This window comes from Passer domesticus, chromosome 3 (assembly GCF_036417665.1).
Source record: "Passer domesticus isolate bPasDom1 chromosome 3, bPasDom1.hap1, whole genome shotgun sequence".
Lineage (NCBI taxonomy): Eukaryota > Metazoa > Chordata > Aves > Passeriformes > Passeridae > Passer > Passer domesticus.
Genome location: NC_087476.1, coordinates 67,231,224 through 67,244,402, shown reverse-complemented (window position 1 = coordinate 67,244,402; position 13,179 = coordinate 67,231,224). Strand labels below are relative to the sequence as shown.

Genomic DNA, 13,179 nt, shown 5'->3' with positions numbered 1-13,179 from the left:
TTTTCATGCTCTACCACCTTCTGGGCACTGATCTGTCTTCTGGAAGAGCAAAATGTCCTGACAAACACTATGAGCCTCCTGTTTGTATCTCTTTATGGGACTAAGAAGTAGCTGAAGTAAGTGCAAGGGTATGGCAGCAGCCAAATCTACAAGAAGGTACAAAACCATACATCAATATGCTGCTTGGGAACCTCACAGAGATATTTTGTGAAAGTATTCAGGCATGTGACTGTTGTTAATGGGATTACTCACCCACGCAAGTTAAATGTGCAACCATAAGCATTTGCAAATAAGGCCAAAACATGTTAAAAAAGTGCAATGAAAATGAAGTCATTAACCTGTTTTGTTTCTTATACATAACTTCAGTTAAGCAAAAAAAACCAGAAAAAAAAGGCAGGATTCTACAACACAGATACTTAGAAATTAAGACAGAAGTAACACATTTTCACTTGTTATTACTGCTACAAGAAGTATGGCTTTTGAAAGAAATTCTGGAAAATGTGCAGTTGTTTCATTATGGAGAAGCCTCCATAATACAGAAACAGAATACCTTAAAGTTGAACACACCTAATAAAAAAAACTTTTTACCAACAATACTGAAGTGTTTAAAACCAAGAAAGTATTTAAAATTATTCCTATATTATTACATAAAAATGTATTATGGTATCAGTAATACAGCAATATTAGAAAGGCACACACAGATGTTAAAAATGAGGTAGCTCAATTAAAGCAGTAGAGGGCTACATTTTACATGGTTTTAAGCATAAATACAGTTTCTCACATGGACACAGAAATCTGTATTCTTCATATAGACCTGATAGAAGCATCTGAGCAAATCAGAAATATGTATTACAAAATTACAGTGCAGATAAAATGAGTAACCCAGAAAAAAAATCCACATAAATGGATTAATATATGATGAATTATTCATGTTATAAATCAAGAAAAAAGAATAGTGCTACATTTGCAATGCCTTCTTACTTCAAAATATATGCATGCAGTTACCACATGCAGTGCTTTCCTTGTACTTTCATTTTTCTCTTGTACTTCAAATAATGTCACCTCTTTATTACTCATTTCTGACAAAATGTTGGCAATAGCTATTGCTGAACAATTTGAAATACCTTGCATATATTTACCTGCATCTTGGATGCTGTCCACAGAAATATGGTATGATGTAAAATAACCTGGGATTAGAACATTCAGGGTAGTTTTCAAGGATACACACATTAATGTCCTGTGGGGGATGAAAGAAAAAAAAATACTGTATTATCCTTTCTCTATTAGCAACTGTTTGCTTTATCTCATACTTTTTTTTTTTCATCTTAGAGTCAAAGAACTGTGCCAAGGCTATAACAAATATCTTAAAAGTCATCTATCGGTCCATTTATCTACTTCTAAATATCAGCAGGGGAAACAAAAAGTTATTTTGTCCTAAAATGCACAAAGCAATTTTTTTCCTTGCTGCAAGCCCCACAATTATTATACTGAGATTACTGTACAAGTCAAAGTGGGACACATTCATCAACTTTCATACTGAGTAACATTTAAAATATTCAGAAGATTATTTCCAGGCTCTTCTTTCTTCTAAATACACCCTGGAGAAAACCTGAAGTAGCCAGAATAAATATAATTGAGACAACAATTATTACTTGTTGCATCCCCTCTCCATCACTCCCCCCCCCTTTTTTTTTTTTAATTCTGCTGCATTCAGTGACTGGAATGAACAAATATAAGATGTGATTTGTACATCTCACTCAATATTATAACATACATCATTTTTTGTTACAATTCTGTAAACTTCTCAGATTTTCAGAACTGAAGTGTGCAAAGCCTACTGAGAAAACAGGTTATTAGAAACTATTTATCATTTTCATGAAATATCATTCATCTAATTAGGAACTATTTATCATTTTTCAAAGACCAGGCATAGCTACTGAACCCCGAGGAACTGCATTCCATTTATAGCCTTACTTCAGCACAATAATAAACATGTGGGACTGAATTCCATTATCCTCATCTAATCTAATAGAGCCTTACTCTGCAAGCAGACAAACCCTCTGCAGAGACATACAGGGCAAAAACATGGGTAAAACAGCTAAAGCAAGGATGGAAGGATCTCACCTGTGCAGACTCAATCTCCATTGTTATTCAGATGTGTTTTCACAATGCTATAGGTGCTATATGCATCAATGTCAAACCAATAGCTAAACAAATCCATATTTTATCAAGTAAATAAAATGTGACTGAGAACATTCCACGAGACAGATGTGCTTGGCAGCATGGAAGACATAGAGAGCATCCCCTGCTCTCCCCAGAACTTCAGTCCTCTCACCTCATTTCACTGGATCCCCATTTCGGTCTGTAAGCCTTTTAAAGTACATTTCTGATTCCTACTCTGTCTCACAGTCATGTGAATCCAACTATACAAGCACACCAGAAGACCCTGGGCTAGGAAGTAAATCACATGGTGAGGAACCATTAAAGAAAACAACATAAAAATTGCCAGCTGGGATACAAACAATCCATTTCCCCTGTTCCCCACAGTATATTCAGGGCTTGCCTTAAATACAGACCAGAAGATTTATGGCCAAGACCTGAATTTTGACATTAAAGGCTCTGAGCTGAAGCTAACCAGCCCCCCATGCTCCATGCTATGATTACTAACAAATCTTACTGTGGATGTAGAGCTGGCACAGGCAATGTGTCTCTCCTGTCATCCCAACAGGGTTTTTTAACATGAATTATAGATTGCACTTCTTTAAAGGCTTATTGTGCTTTGACTATAGACACCACCAGAGATGTTTTCAGTGGTACGTATTTTTGGCTTTCATAAGAACCTAAAGACCTGCAGAAAATTAATAAATCTATTGGATTTTAAAAAAATCTAAAATATTGCCCTGAGAGTACTTTAAATTATGTCCAAGTTGACTTGCACTTGATAGACAGATTAGATGCAAGGAGGGTAGAACACCTATATAAGACTTAAAAATCTGGAGCAACACCCACCTTTGTATCTCTCTCATACAAAGACAAATAGACATTATCTCCCAAGAAAGACATTTACCGTTTCTTTGCAAGAATAATGAATATGATGAGTCAGAAAAGATTCCCTGAGATGAGTATCAATACCCAACACAAAAGTGTAACCAGGACCTTCTTGTAATTGTGAAAAGAGTATTTGATTCACATGGCCAGAGAAATATCTGTACAATAAAAACAGTGTAAATTCATGCGGAAAATCCTGCAGATTTAGCAAGTAAACAGCTGATACTAACTCAAAAAAAGATTTTTAGTGTCCTTTTTTAGGGTAAACTGATGTAGGATTACTGAAACAATTAGGCTGGCGCTAATCTAATCTTCCCCACTCCTTGTTGATAACTCAAAGTTTAAGATAAAAAGGCCAGGTGAGCTTTCATACAAACCTACAATCTTTTGCCACACAAGGACATGCACTTCACCCTCCTAATATCAGAAGCACCAGGCTTACTCTGCAGTAGAAACACTGCTCCTTCCCAGGCTTTGTTTACCACCACTGCTACGATCTGTATTCCAGCTGCTGGAGTGTCCTCGTGCATCTGCAGCCCCTGCTCACTCCATGAGATGTGAACTCAGTTTTCAACCAAAAAGTGGGTAAAAGAAAGGTCAACCTGAGGTGTGCAAATCATTACAAAACTTAAACACACCTACAGGAGATGCTTTTTGGTGCCAGTGGCACTCAGAAATTTCTGGGATTTTTTTTCCCAGCATGGAAAGTCAAGGTGAAATGACATTATTCTAGGCAGTGTCACTCTGCTATCCTAAGCAAAATTAATTAAGTCACATCTCCCACTAAGAACATGCTTTCTCAGCAGAACACAAATCTTTCAGGGCAGAAATGTTTCTATGCAAGACAAAAATTTGCAAGGTGACAGATGACAGCTTTGCTCATTTAAATGACGGGAGGAGCCTTGTAAAAAATATTTTAACACAGTCAGTAAAAAATTATTTTAACACAGTCACAGAAGGAAACACACAGAGCTACTTTGATCACAACCTTTCACAATAAAGAAAGCAGTATTTTACTTCATTCCTCAGCTCCTGGCTACAATTCATATCACTCACATCCCACGGGTCTTGTGTCTTCAATGGAGCAGTGGCAGGCCTGGGAATCAGCCCTGCAGCTCCAAGTAACAACAGAAAGTGTCTTTCTTTTAAATAGTACTATATTTTTCTACTCATGTAACAATTTTGTCTGAAAAGTTAAACCGGTAATTTCTGCTTCCTTCTTCTTTAAAATTTGTCTTTGAAATGAAAATCACAACATGTCTTAATCCTTTAATCTGTCAATGAGTCAGACTACTGCTCTATCAGAAATATATCAAAGCTTCATTATTAATAAATTTTTTTGAGATTGTAATAAAGTGTTTCATTTGCCACAGTGAGCTCATATGTGCTGTAAGAGGAAGTCAACACCTGATTAAAAACATTTCATAGAATCATTGAATCATCAATGGTTCATCAACTGAATCATCAAGGTTTGGGAGAGACCTTCAAGATCATCTAGTTCAACTGTTAACCCACATGGTTATGGTGGTTAGCACCACCATAATCATTCCTAAACCATATCCCCAAGTGCCACACCCACAAAGATGGTGACTATATAATTTCCCATGGCAACCTATTCCAGTGTCTAACACCTCTTTCAGTTAAGTTTTTTTTTTTTTTTTCCCCTAATATCTAATCTGAACCTCCCTAATGCAACTTAAGGACACTTCCAATCATCCTTTCATTTCCTTATCACTAAAACTCCTTTCAGGTAGTTGTAGAGAGCAAAGGGCTACACAATTCCTTTGGGAATTTTAATTCCATCACAAAAAGAACAAACTTTGTTCTTTTGTAGAATAATAAGCAATTTACTGAAGTTAATGTCTTATGACTAATACTGTACCATATATAAAAAAATGTGACAAGATTTGAGAACTTTTTTTCTCCTAATACAAAATCCTAAGAGTACTGACAGAAATAACTTGGTTTTTATTCAGTAGAAGAAACACCCCCCAAAAAAAATCATCTCGGGTTTCAAGGCATTCCCTATTTTTTGATTATCAGTGTCTCAACCAAAAAATACAGAAACACCACATTCTGCCTTGGATTAATTGCAATTATTAGTAGCCCTGACAATTTAAAATAAGGAATCATATCTCACATACATGCCTTGCAAATAATTTCCATTCCATTTCCATCTCTTCATCTATGGAAAAACACAAAAACATCCCTTCTTTTGTAATCAAAACAAAAAATACACATCCTCTTTCTATGCCCTGCCCCTGTGAGATACCACAACTTCTGTGAAACCAAGAGACCCTGCTCACAGCCCAGGAACAGTGCATGCTCCTTCAGTCCATGGGGTGAAGATGTGCAAGTGTGTCAGCAGCAACCTAAATTTCAAGTTTTCGTAAAAGGAAATGAAATAAAAAGATGTGGAAAACCAGTGACTGAGCCCAGTCTACAGTGACCTCTCCTGCTTACAAGGCTGTTCTTCTTACAGCACTACAGTCAGCAGTGCAGTCTACTCCTCACTGCTGCCAGCCAAGGAAAATTCTTCCACTCTCCTGAGAGCCACCAAGAATCCTCTCACAGCTTGTAAAGTGTTTTCTCGCATAGTTGGTGTTTGTAAAGAGGTCAAACTGACCATTACATACTGAGGACAATGCCACACCATATGAACTAAACACAACCATGCTAAGAAAATCCCAACATAATTTTGCACCTTCTCTGGCCCCAGCTGGGGAGCTCTGGGAGGCCTTAGAGTGATTGGAAAGAAAATGTAAACATGACATCCCAGAAATGAGCTTGTGAGTACAAATATGACATGAAAGAAGGAAAAGCACAACTTCCTAATTTGGAAGGCTGCAGAAAGACACTGAAAAGTCAAGGTATAGTTGGCACGAAGGTTTCCAAGTATAAAGATAACATAACTTACTAAATCTTATTTAGGAGCACAAGTTATTTACACATTTTAATGAAACATAAGATACAATGCAACACATTTTTAACCATAGTTAAGAATTTTGCTTCACCAGGTGATATTTAATGTTTCTATTCAATCTCAATCAAGTATTTGGATAACTAGAGCCGCACAGCAGCAAAATGACTTTTTTCTTTCAAATATATTTGTTATCTGTTTGTGCATCTATGCCAACAACACTGGCAGCAGATTGCTGTAGGGTGGGCAGGTGCTGGGCATTGCTTCCCAAATCAGCATTGCCAACATAGACAAAGCCAAATGCTTTCCATCTTGTACTGATGTGGCACTGAGGCCCCCCAAGGGTGGACCGTGCCAAACATTGTGGGTTGATTGTCCTCTGGAGATGACAGCAAGCTGGACAAGTTTATTGGGACAACAGTAGCAGGCTGCAGAGTGTGCAGCAAGTGGGCATCTTGGGGAGAAGCTCCACAAGATGGCAGAGGAGATCCAGCTAACCCTAGATGCAGGTTTCTGTCCCCAAATACCCCCACCAGCACCAGCTGTGATTGCCCCTTGACTTCTGTGAGGCTCGGCCAGCTCAAAAGCAGCAGAAACCCTTTTCTGGTCCTCCTCCACTGCCTTCTGGTCTTCCACCAGCAGACTGAAAACATGGGGCATGCTCACGTTAATGCCACCACAGCACTCCAGCTGCACAGGGCAGCACAGGTCACAGTGGATGACTTCAGTCACTACATTAATTTATTTTGCAGCATCCCTTGGGCATCCACGTTCTATAGTTGGGGGTCTGCCATGGACTGCAGGTGGATCTCTGCTTCACTGTGGACCTCCACAGGCTGCAGGGGAATCTATCTAACTATGGTCTGCACCATGGGCTGCAGGGGAATCTCAGCTCTGCTGCTGTAACACCTCCTCCCCATCCTTCTGCATCGAACTTGGTGTCTGCAGAGCTGTTCCTCTCATATACTGTCACTCCTCTCTTCTCCAGCTGCAATTTCTGTGCAGTAACTTCTTTCCCTTCTTAAACAGATTATTGCAGAGGCACTACCACCATCACTGAAGGGCTCACCCTTGGCCAGCAGTGGACCCATCATGGAGCCGGCTGCCATTGGTTCCACTGGACAGGGGGGAAGCTTCTGGCAGCTTCTCAAAGCAGCCACCCCCGTAACCCCTCTGCCTCCCAATCCCCCACCACTGCTACCAAATGCCTGCCGTGCAAACTCAATACATTTTTGTAGAGGATAATTCTGGGGTTGCTTTGAATTGACTTTCCAATTTCTTCTGGCAAAATGCACGTTTTTACTTTCCTTCCCCCACCACCACATAAGTAAATAGGCTGCCAAGTTTAATTCCCACTTTTTTTTTGGCTGGGCTAATTTGCCTGGACTCTTCTGCCTGGGCTAATTTGCCTGACTTTTCAGCCAACAATGTATTAAGCTCTTTTTTCTGGCATCTTAACAAGTGAAGCGGCAGCTAACAAAACAGCATCTTCTGCTACCCATCTACATTTTCATTAAGTACAGACAGAAGTTATTCATTCATATACAAATTTTTACTGGCATTGACACAGCAAAAGTGATGAACTATGCCCACAATGCTACTATTTAGATGTCACAAATATGAAACACATTTGTACATCACTATTTTCTAACTTAAAATGATGTACAACATCAGGAAAATACATAGGTGGATCTATTTCTCTCTATTCTGTTATCAGAAATCATGGTAGTAATTTGTCAAAGGTAAGTTTTATTGATAAGAATGGAATTGCTTCATAGTTGTAAGCAGGCACCTTATCATATCTTTCTTTTCCATTGTATTGTTCACCTCAAACCATCTTAGTACGGGAAATATATTTTAGAAAAATAGAAAGAAATTGCCAAAAAAAGGATGAGTGGCTGCCAGCTGGAAGCAGTGTGTAAGCATTAAACAACCATCCTGTTACAGAGGGCACAGATCCAGGGAAGACCAAAAATGAAGATCATTATACTGTAATCAAGAATGAATCCCACTGGCAACTAACAGGAGGGAGACAGTACATCTGCTAATTCTGTTTACTAACACTTCTTCATAAAAGAACCTGGAAAAATTGTCTGCTTGGATAACAAGCTTTAATAAAACCAATTAGGGATGGCATATATTTAATTCTGCAAATGCCAAGCAGGAAATACCCACCACCACAAGAACTTTTCAGCCCTCCCTAATGGAGGGCACATGGACTGTAGCAAATTGATGCCTATGAGAAAAGCAGCAAGTCATGGAATGGTTTGGGCTGGAAAGGACCTTAAGATCACCTAGTTCCAAACCCCCTGGCAAGGCAAGGACACCTTCCACTAGGTCCAGTGTATCAACGCCCTACCCAGCCTGGTCTCCCGAACACTTCCAGGGATGGGGCATCCACAACCTCTATGGCAACTTGTTCCAACAACCATCACAGTAAAGAATTTCTCACCAATCTCTACACCTGCCATCTTTCAGTTTAAAGCCATTGCTCCTTGTCCTGTCACTACATTTTGTTTTTAAAAAGTTCTTCTCCAGCTTTCTTGCAGACCCCCTCCAGGTACTGGAAGGCTGCTCTAAGGTCTCCCTTTCCCCAGGCTGAACAACCCCAATGCTCTCAGCCTGTTTTCGTAATGGAGTTACTCCAGCCCACTGATCATCTTCAAATCCTCTGGACTTGTTTCAACAGATCCATGTCCTTCTTCTGTAGAGGGCCTCAGAGCTGGACTCAGCATACCAGGTGGAGTCATAAAAGAGGAAGTCATAGAAGGTGGAGTCTCACTTCCCTTGACCTGCTGGCCTCACTGCTTTTGTTGCAGCATAGGTTACAATTGGCTTTCTGGGCTGTAGGTTCACATTTCTGGCTCGTGGCTAGCCTCTGATCTACTAGCACCCCCATATCCTGCTCCCCAGGGCTGCTCTCCACCTGTTCAACCCCCAGACTGTACTGATACAGGGGGTTGTCTTGACTCGGGTGCAGGACCTTGTACTTGGCCTTGCTGAACTTCATGAAGTTCACAAGGGCCCACTTCTCGAGCTTGTCCAGCTGTCTCTGAACAGCATCCCTTCCCTCCAGCGTGTCAGCCACACCTCACAGCTCAGTGTCATCAGCAAACTTGCTGAGGGAGTGCTCGATCCCACTGTCAGTGTCACCTACAGAGATGTCAAACAGTGCCAGTTCCAATACTGACCCTAAGGAATGCCACTTGCCACTGATCTCCACGTGGACATTGACCCACCGACAGGAACCCTTTGAGTGTGACCATCCAGCAATTCCAACTAATCCATCCATCCATCCATCAAATCCACATCTCTCCAGTTTGGAGACAAGAATGTTGTGCAGGACAGTGTCACAAGTCAATAGATACATCCAGCAATTTATGCTCACAAAATATAGTTCCAGAGCACGAAGTTAATTTCTGACAGGCAACAGCCTCAGCCTGCAGCCGACTGGGAGGCTGAAGTCAGTGGACCAAAAGTGGACAGAGACGCCACTGATGGGTGAGGGTGCTCCTGGTAGGGTGGTCTCACCACACACCTGGCAATGCTGTGCAGCCTTGGCTGCTCCTGTCCCAGCAAGAAATGCTGCTACAGAAGACTCAGGTTGCTGTGAAGTATTTTAGTATATATAAAGGAGAAACAAGTTTATCTATACCAGATTACCATCTGTCCAATCTGTTAAAAAAAAGTTCACATCTACTCTAATTCATAGCAATGCTTTACTGCTCCTACTATCAGGAAACCTCTACTAGTATCTGATACAAAACCACCCTAATGTAATTCAGAAAACTGCTTTGTCTTGATCTCGATAAACTCAAGGAATAGCTGCAAGATATCTGCTTCATAGCACATTTTTATTCATCTGAAGATTTATATTTCCCTACAGCAATTCATTTTTAAGACCATCTTCTGCACTCTCTTCAATTTTTCACAAGTCCTAAAACAGAACAGCTTTTAACTTAGGCTTTTTCAGTAAAACCAGAAAAGACCCTGCCAGTGCCCTAGTAAGTTCTCACTGAACAGGGTAGTCTCATGAAGGAAATTAAGGAATCATTTCACATCTCTGGCTCCTGGAACCCAGCATCTTTGTTTAGCTTGAAGGAAATACAGAGGAAATAATCATGTAACACTGGATAATTACCTCGCTAATACACCACCCTTTTAATGTTAAAAGCATCAATGTCCAGCCAAGTATACTGTAATACTAAGACTCTATAACCTGTATTAACAGCAAGTCCTGCTCACAGCTGAGCAGTAATATACATGACCAGACTACCCAGAATCAAAAATCATGTAATGAGAAAACCCACAGGATATCACAGAATCATAGAGTGGTTTGGATTGGGAGGGAAGTTAAAGAGCAAATGTCTAGTTCCAACCACCCTGCCATGGGCAGGGACACCTTCCTCTGCACCAGGTTGTTCACATACAGAATAGGGCTCTCTAGAAAGAGCATAAATCAGGAAAAACAGTCTTGAACTGAAGTGACAGTCAAAGACACTTTAGAAAGAATGGATAAAGTAAACAGATTGCCAGAACCTAGCCAGTTTACACAACACTGTAATGAAGAATACGATCAGCAAGGGGAAGAACCAGCAGAAAAGGGGCAAAAAAGCCCCTCTATCTTGCAACAGGTCTTTAATGCAGTCACTGAAGATGTGATAAACATCCTTTGTTCCCAGTACAAAACAAAGGGAAACAAAAAGAAAGGATAGGATGATTAAGGACAGGAAGCTAAGCAGGAATAAAATAGCTGGTTTTCTTAGTGAAATGAGACACTGAGTAAGGTTGCAAAGCACTTGTGTTGAGACAATTCTTGAGAATAACAAAGAAGGGTTAACAGCGAAGTAGCAAATTTTTTCTGGGACTATTAATGGGAGCAGATAAGAAATCTGACCTCAAGGAGATACAGAAGGACTTTATAATGCTGAAAGACATTCAGCATTAAAAATCATAGATCCTTACAATAGGATACTCTGGATGACAAGGATGTAATGGGATTTAAAAAGAAATACCTAAATCACCAGAAGAATAACAACAACAATAATAAAATAGAAGTGATATTTTTATAAAACAGAGGTCTATCAAGGGCTATTAAACACATATATGGCAGCAACGTCTGTTGGCGAGCTGAAGGATGCCAGAACCTGGGAGAACACTCAAGGGGAAGCACTTTTTAGCCTGCCCCCAGTTTGTATTGGCTTCCCCTGCTGGGCTGGATGGTGCTCACGTCTCAGGAAGGGCCTAATGCAATAAGTTCACACCTCCACATATGACACAGTATCATTTCCACAGCTACCAAGGAATTTAAATGTTTCAAAATATCACATTTCCTACAATATAGAAAAGCCCATTTTAATAATGACACATTTCTGTAGTTCACATTTTTCTCCATTTTTTTTTCCCAGGTCAAACGTTCCCATTCCTTTAAAACCTGACACCTGATTGGATACAAAGAAATTATACTCAGCAGATTTTAGCCCAAACCTCAAAAATGCTTATATTAACAGAAACACAATTAAGTTCTAAGAATGCCTCAACATCTTGAAGCTAGCATTACACATTGTTTTTAGCAAAGGTCCACAAAAATAGTTTAAAAAATGTATAAGTTTAAAAGAAGCTTATTAAAACAAATGTCAGAGTTCTGCATACTAAATATATCACCACAGAAAAAAAATCCATGAGCCAAAAGAAAATTAATTTAATTATCAATGAGCATTAGATATCACTGCTTTCATACATCCCAAAAAGAGGCAAAACAAACAAAAGAGACCAATCCATTTGCTTTTTTTTTAATACGACCTCATGTGACAAGATTTGGGGAGGAAAATATTTACCTTCTGCAATAAAAATCTTCAAAATAAGAAAGTGAAGAGAGTGAAGAGATGGAGAAGGAAAGATATGTTCCACAAATTGAAAAAAAAATTATTGCAGGCATGAGGAAAGAAATAATTCTTAAAAATTATTAAGCTTCTCCTAATATGCAGATGCAGCAATATTCTCATTTAAGGAAATAACCACTCACTAGTTAATGCATCTTTTATTTCAGCATACTGCACATTTATAGCTTAGACTACCTGGTGTCACAAATTCCAGTGATACAACTCCCTTTTGCTGAAGTTAAAGGGAGAGAAGCTGTATCCAACAGCTCCTGATATGTCCCTGAAATAATCCAGTCACATCAAAAAGACTGTCTAGCAAAAAAGGAAAAGAAACCTGCAGATGACCTCTGAATTAAAAAAGGGAAAATATATGATTCATCATACAGTACAAGTTATAAATTTCTTTGGGTTTGACCATTTTTTAAGTCAGATGGTAAATCTCAAAACCCATAGTACTGACCTTTAAGGAAAAAGTTCCTCATGGTACCAAGGTCTAAATGTCTTTTATGTCTGCTTGACCTACCACATTTGTGTTGGCACTTTAACACAAACCTGTTGAATAGTGAGAAAACAGCTAGAAGTTTGAGTTGTGGGCTAATTTTACTTTCTTATCAGTCTTCTGCCTAGTGATGACTGACTTGGAATCTCTCCCTTCATCTCTCAGGGCTGAAATGGAAAAGGAGCTGCAGGGCAGAAAAGAAAATCATACTGCTTCTGCATGTGACTTCCCTGCTGCTACAACTGGAGATGGTTTCTGCTCTGCTGCCCCTATTTAATTTCCCCAGTTAAAATCTTCCCCTTGCTGAACAGTTCTAATGCTTTTCTGGAAAATTACTAATACTTTGCATTATTCATAGCACTGCCATTCTGAATAGCATACACAAAATGGAACATATTGATTCCACTTTTCAGCTTGACAAGACTATCACCATACTGACAAGACCAATATTAAAAACCTCCTAAAATTACAAGGTTCAGAGGCATAAATAATGTTCCTATTTGCATTTTTTCTTTACTTTTTTAATCTTCAGTCATCTGCTGAAGTTCTTTTCTATGACTATGAAAGAAAAAACCATACTCCCCTCCCTACACAGAAACTCAGAATCTCTCAATGCCTTAATCTCAGATGCTATGGCTTCAAAAAGCTCAGCAAGCAACAAGATCAAGTATAAAATCATCAAGGTTAATAAATCTGTTAGGAAGAGAAAAAAAGTGTCATATATGCTTCCCCTCACCTCCCTTTCTTTTTATCAAAGACAATCTCTTTGGATTACATTCTGAAGAAATTTTTTTTCTCTTCAGCCACTGAAGAACGCTTTAGTTTTCTTT

The 13,179-nt window shown here is 39.3% G+C and overlaps 1 protein-coding gene across 2 annotated transcripts in view; it reads right to left on the bottom strand.

Moving 5' to 3' along the window:
* Positions 1–13,179, bottom strand: part of UST (uronyl 2-sulfotransferase) — a 151,780-nt gene that overhangs the window by 32,030 nt on the left and 106,571 nt on the right. For both annotated transcript variants that reach the window (XM_064413676.1, XM_064413677.1), the window contains exon 6: positions 1,140–1,237. In XM_064413676.1, the coding sequence (XP_064269746.1) occupies positions 1,140–1,237 (98 nt within the window). The remainder of the gene's footprint in view (positions 1–1,139; positions 1,238–13,179) is intronic.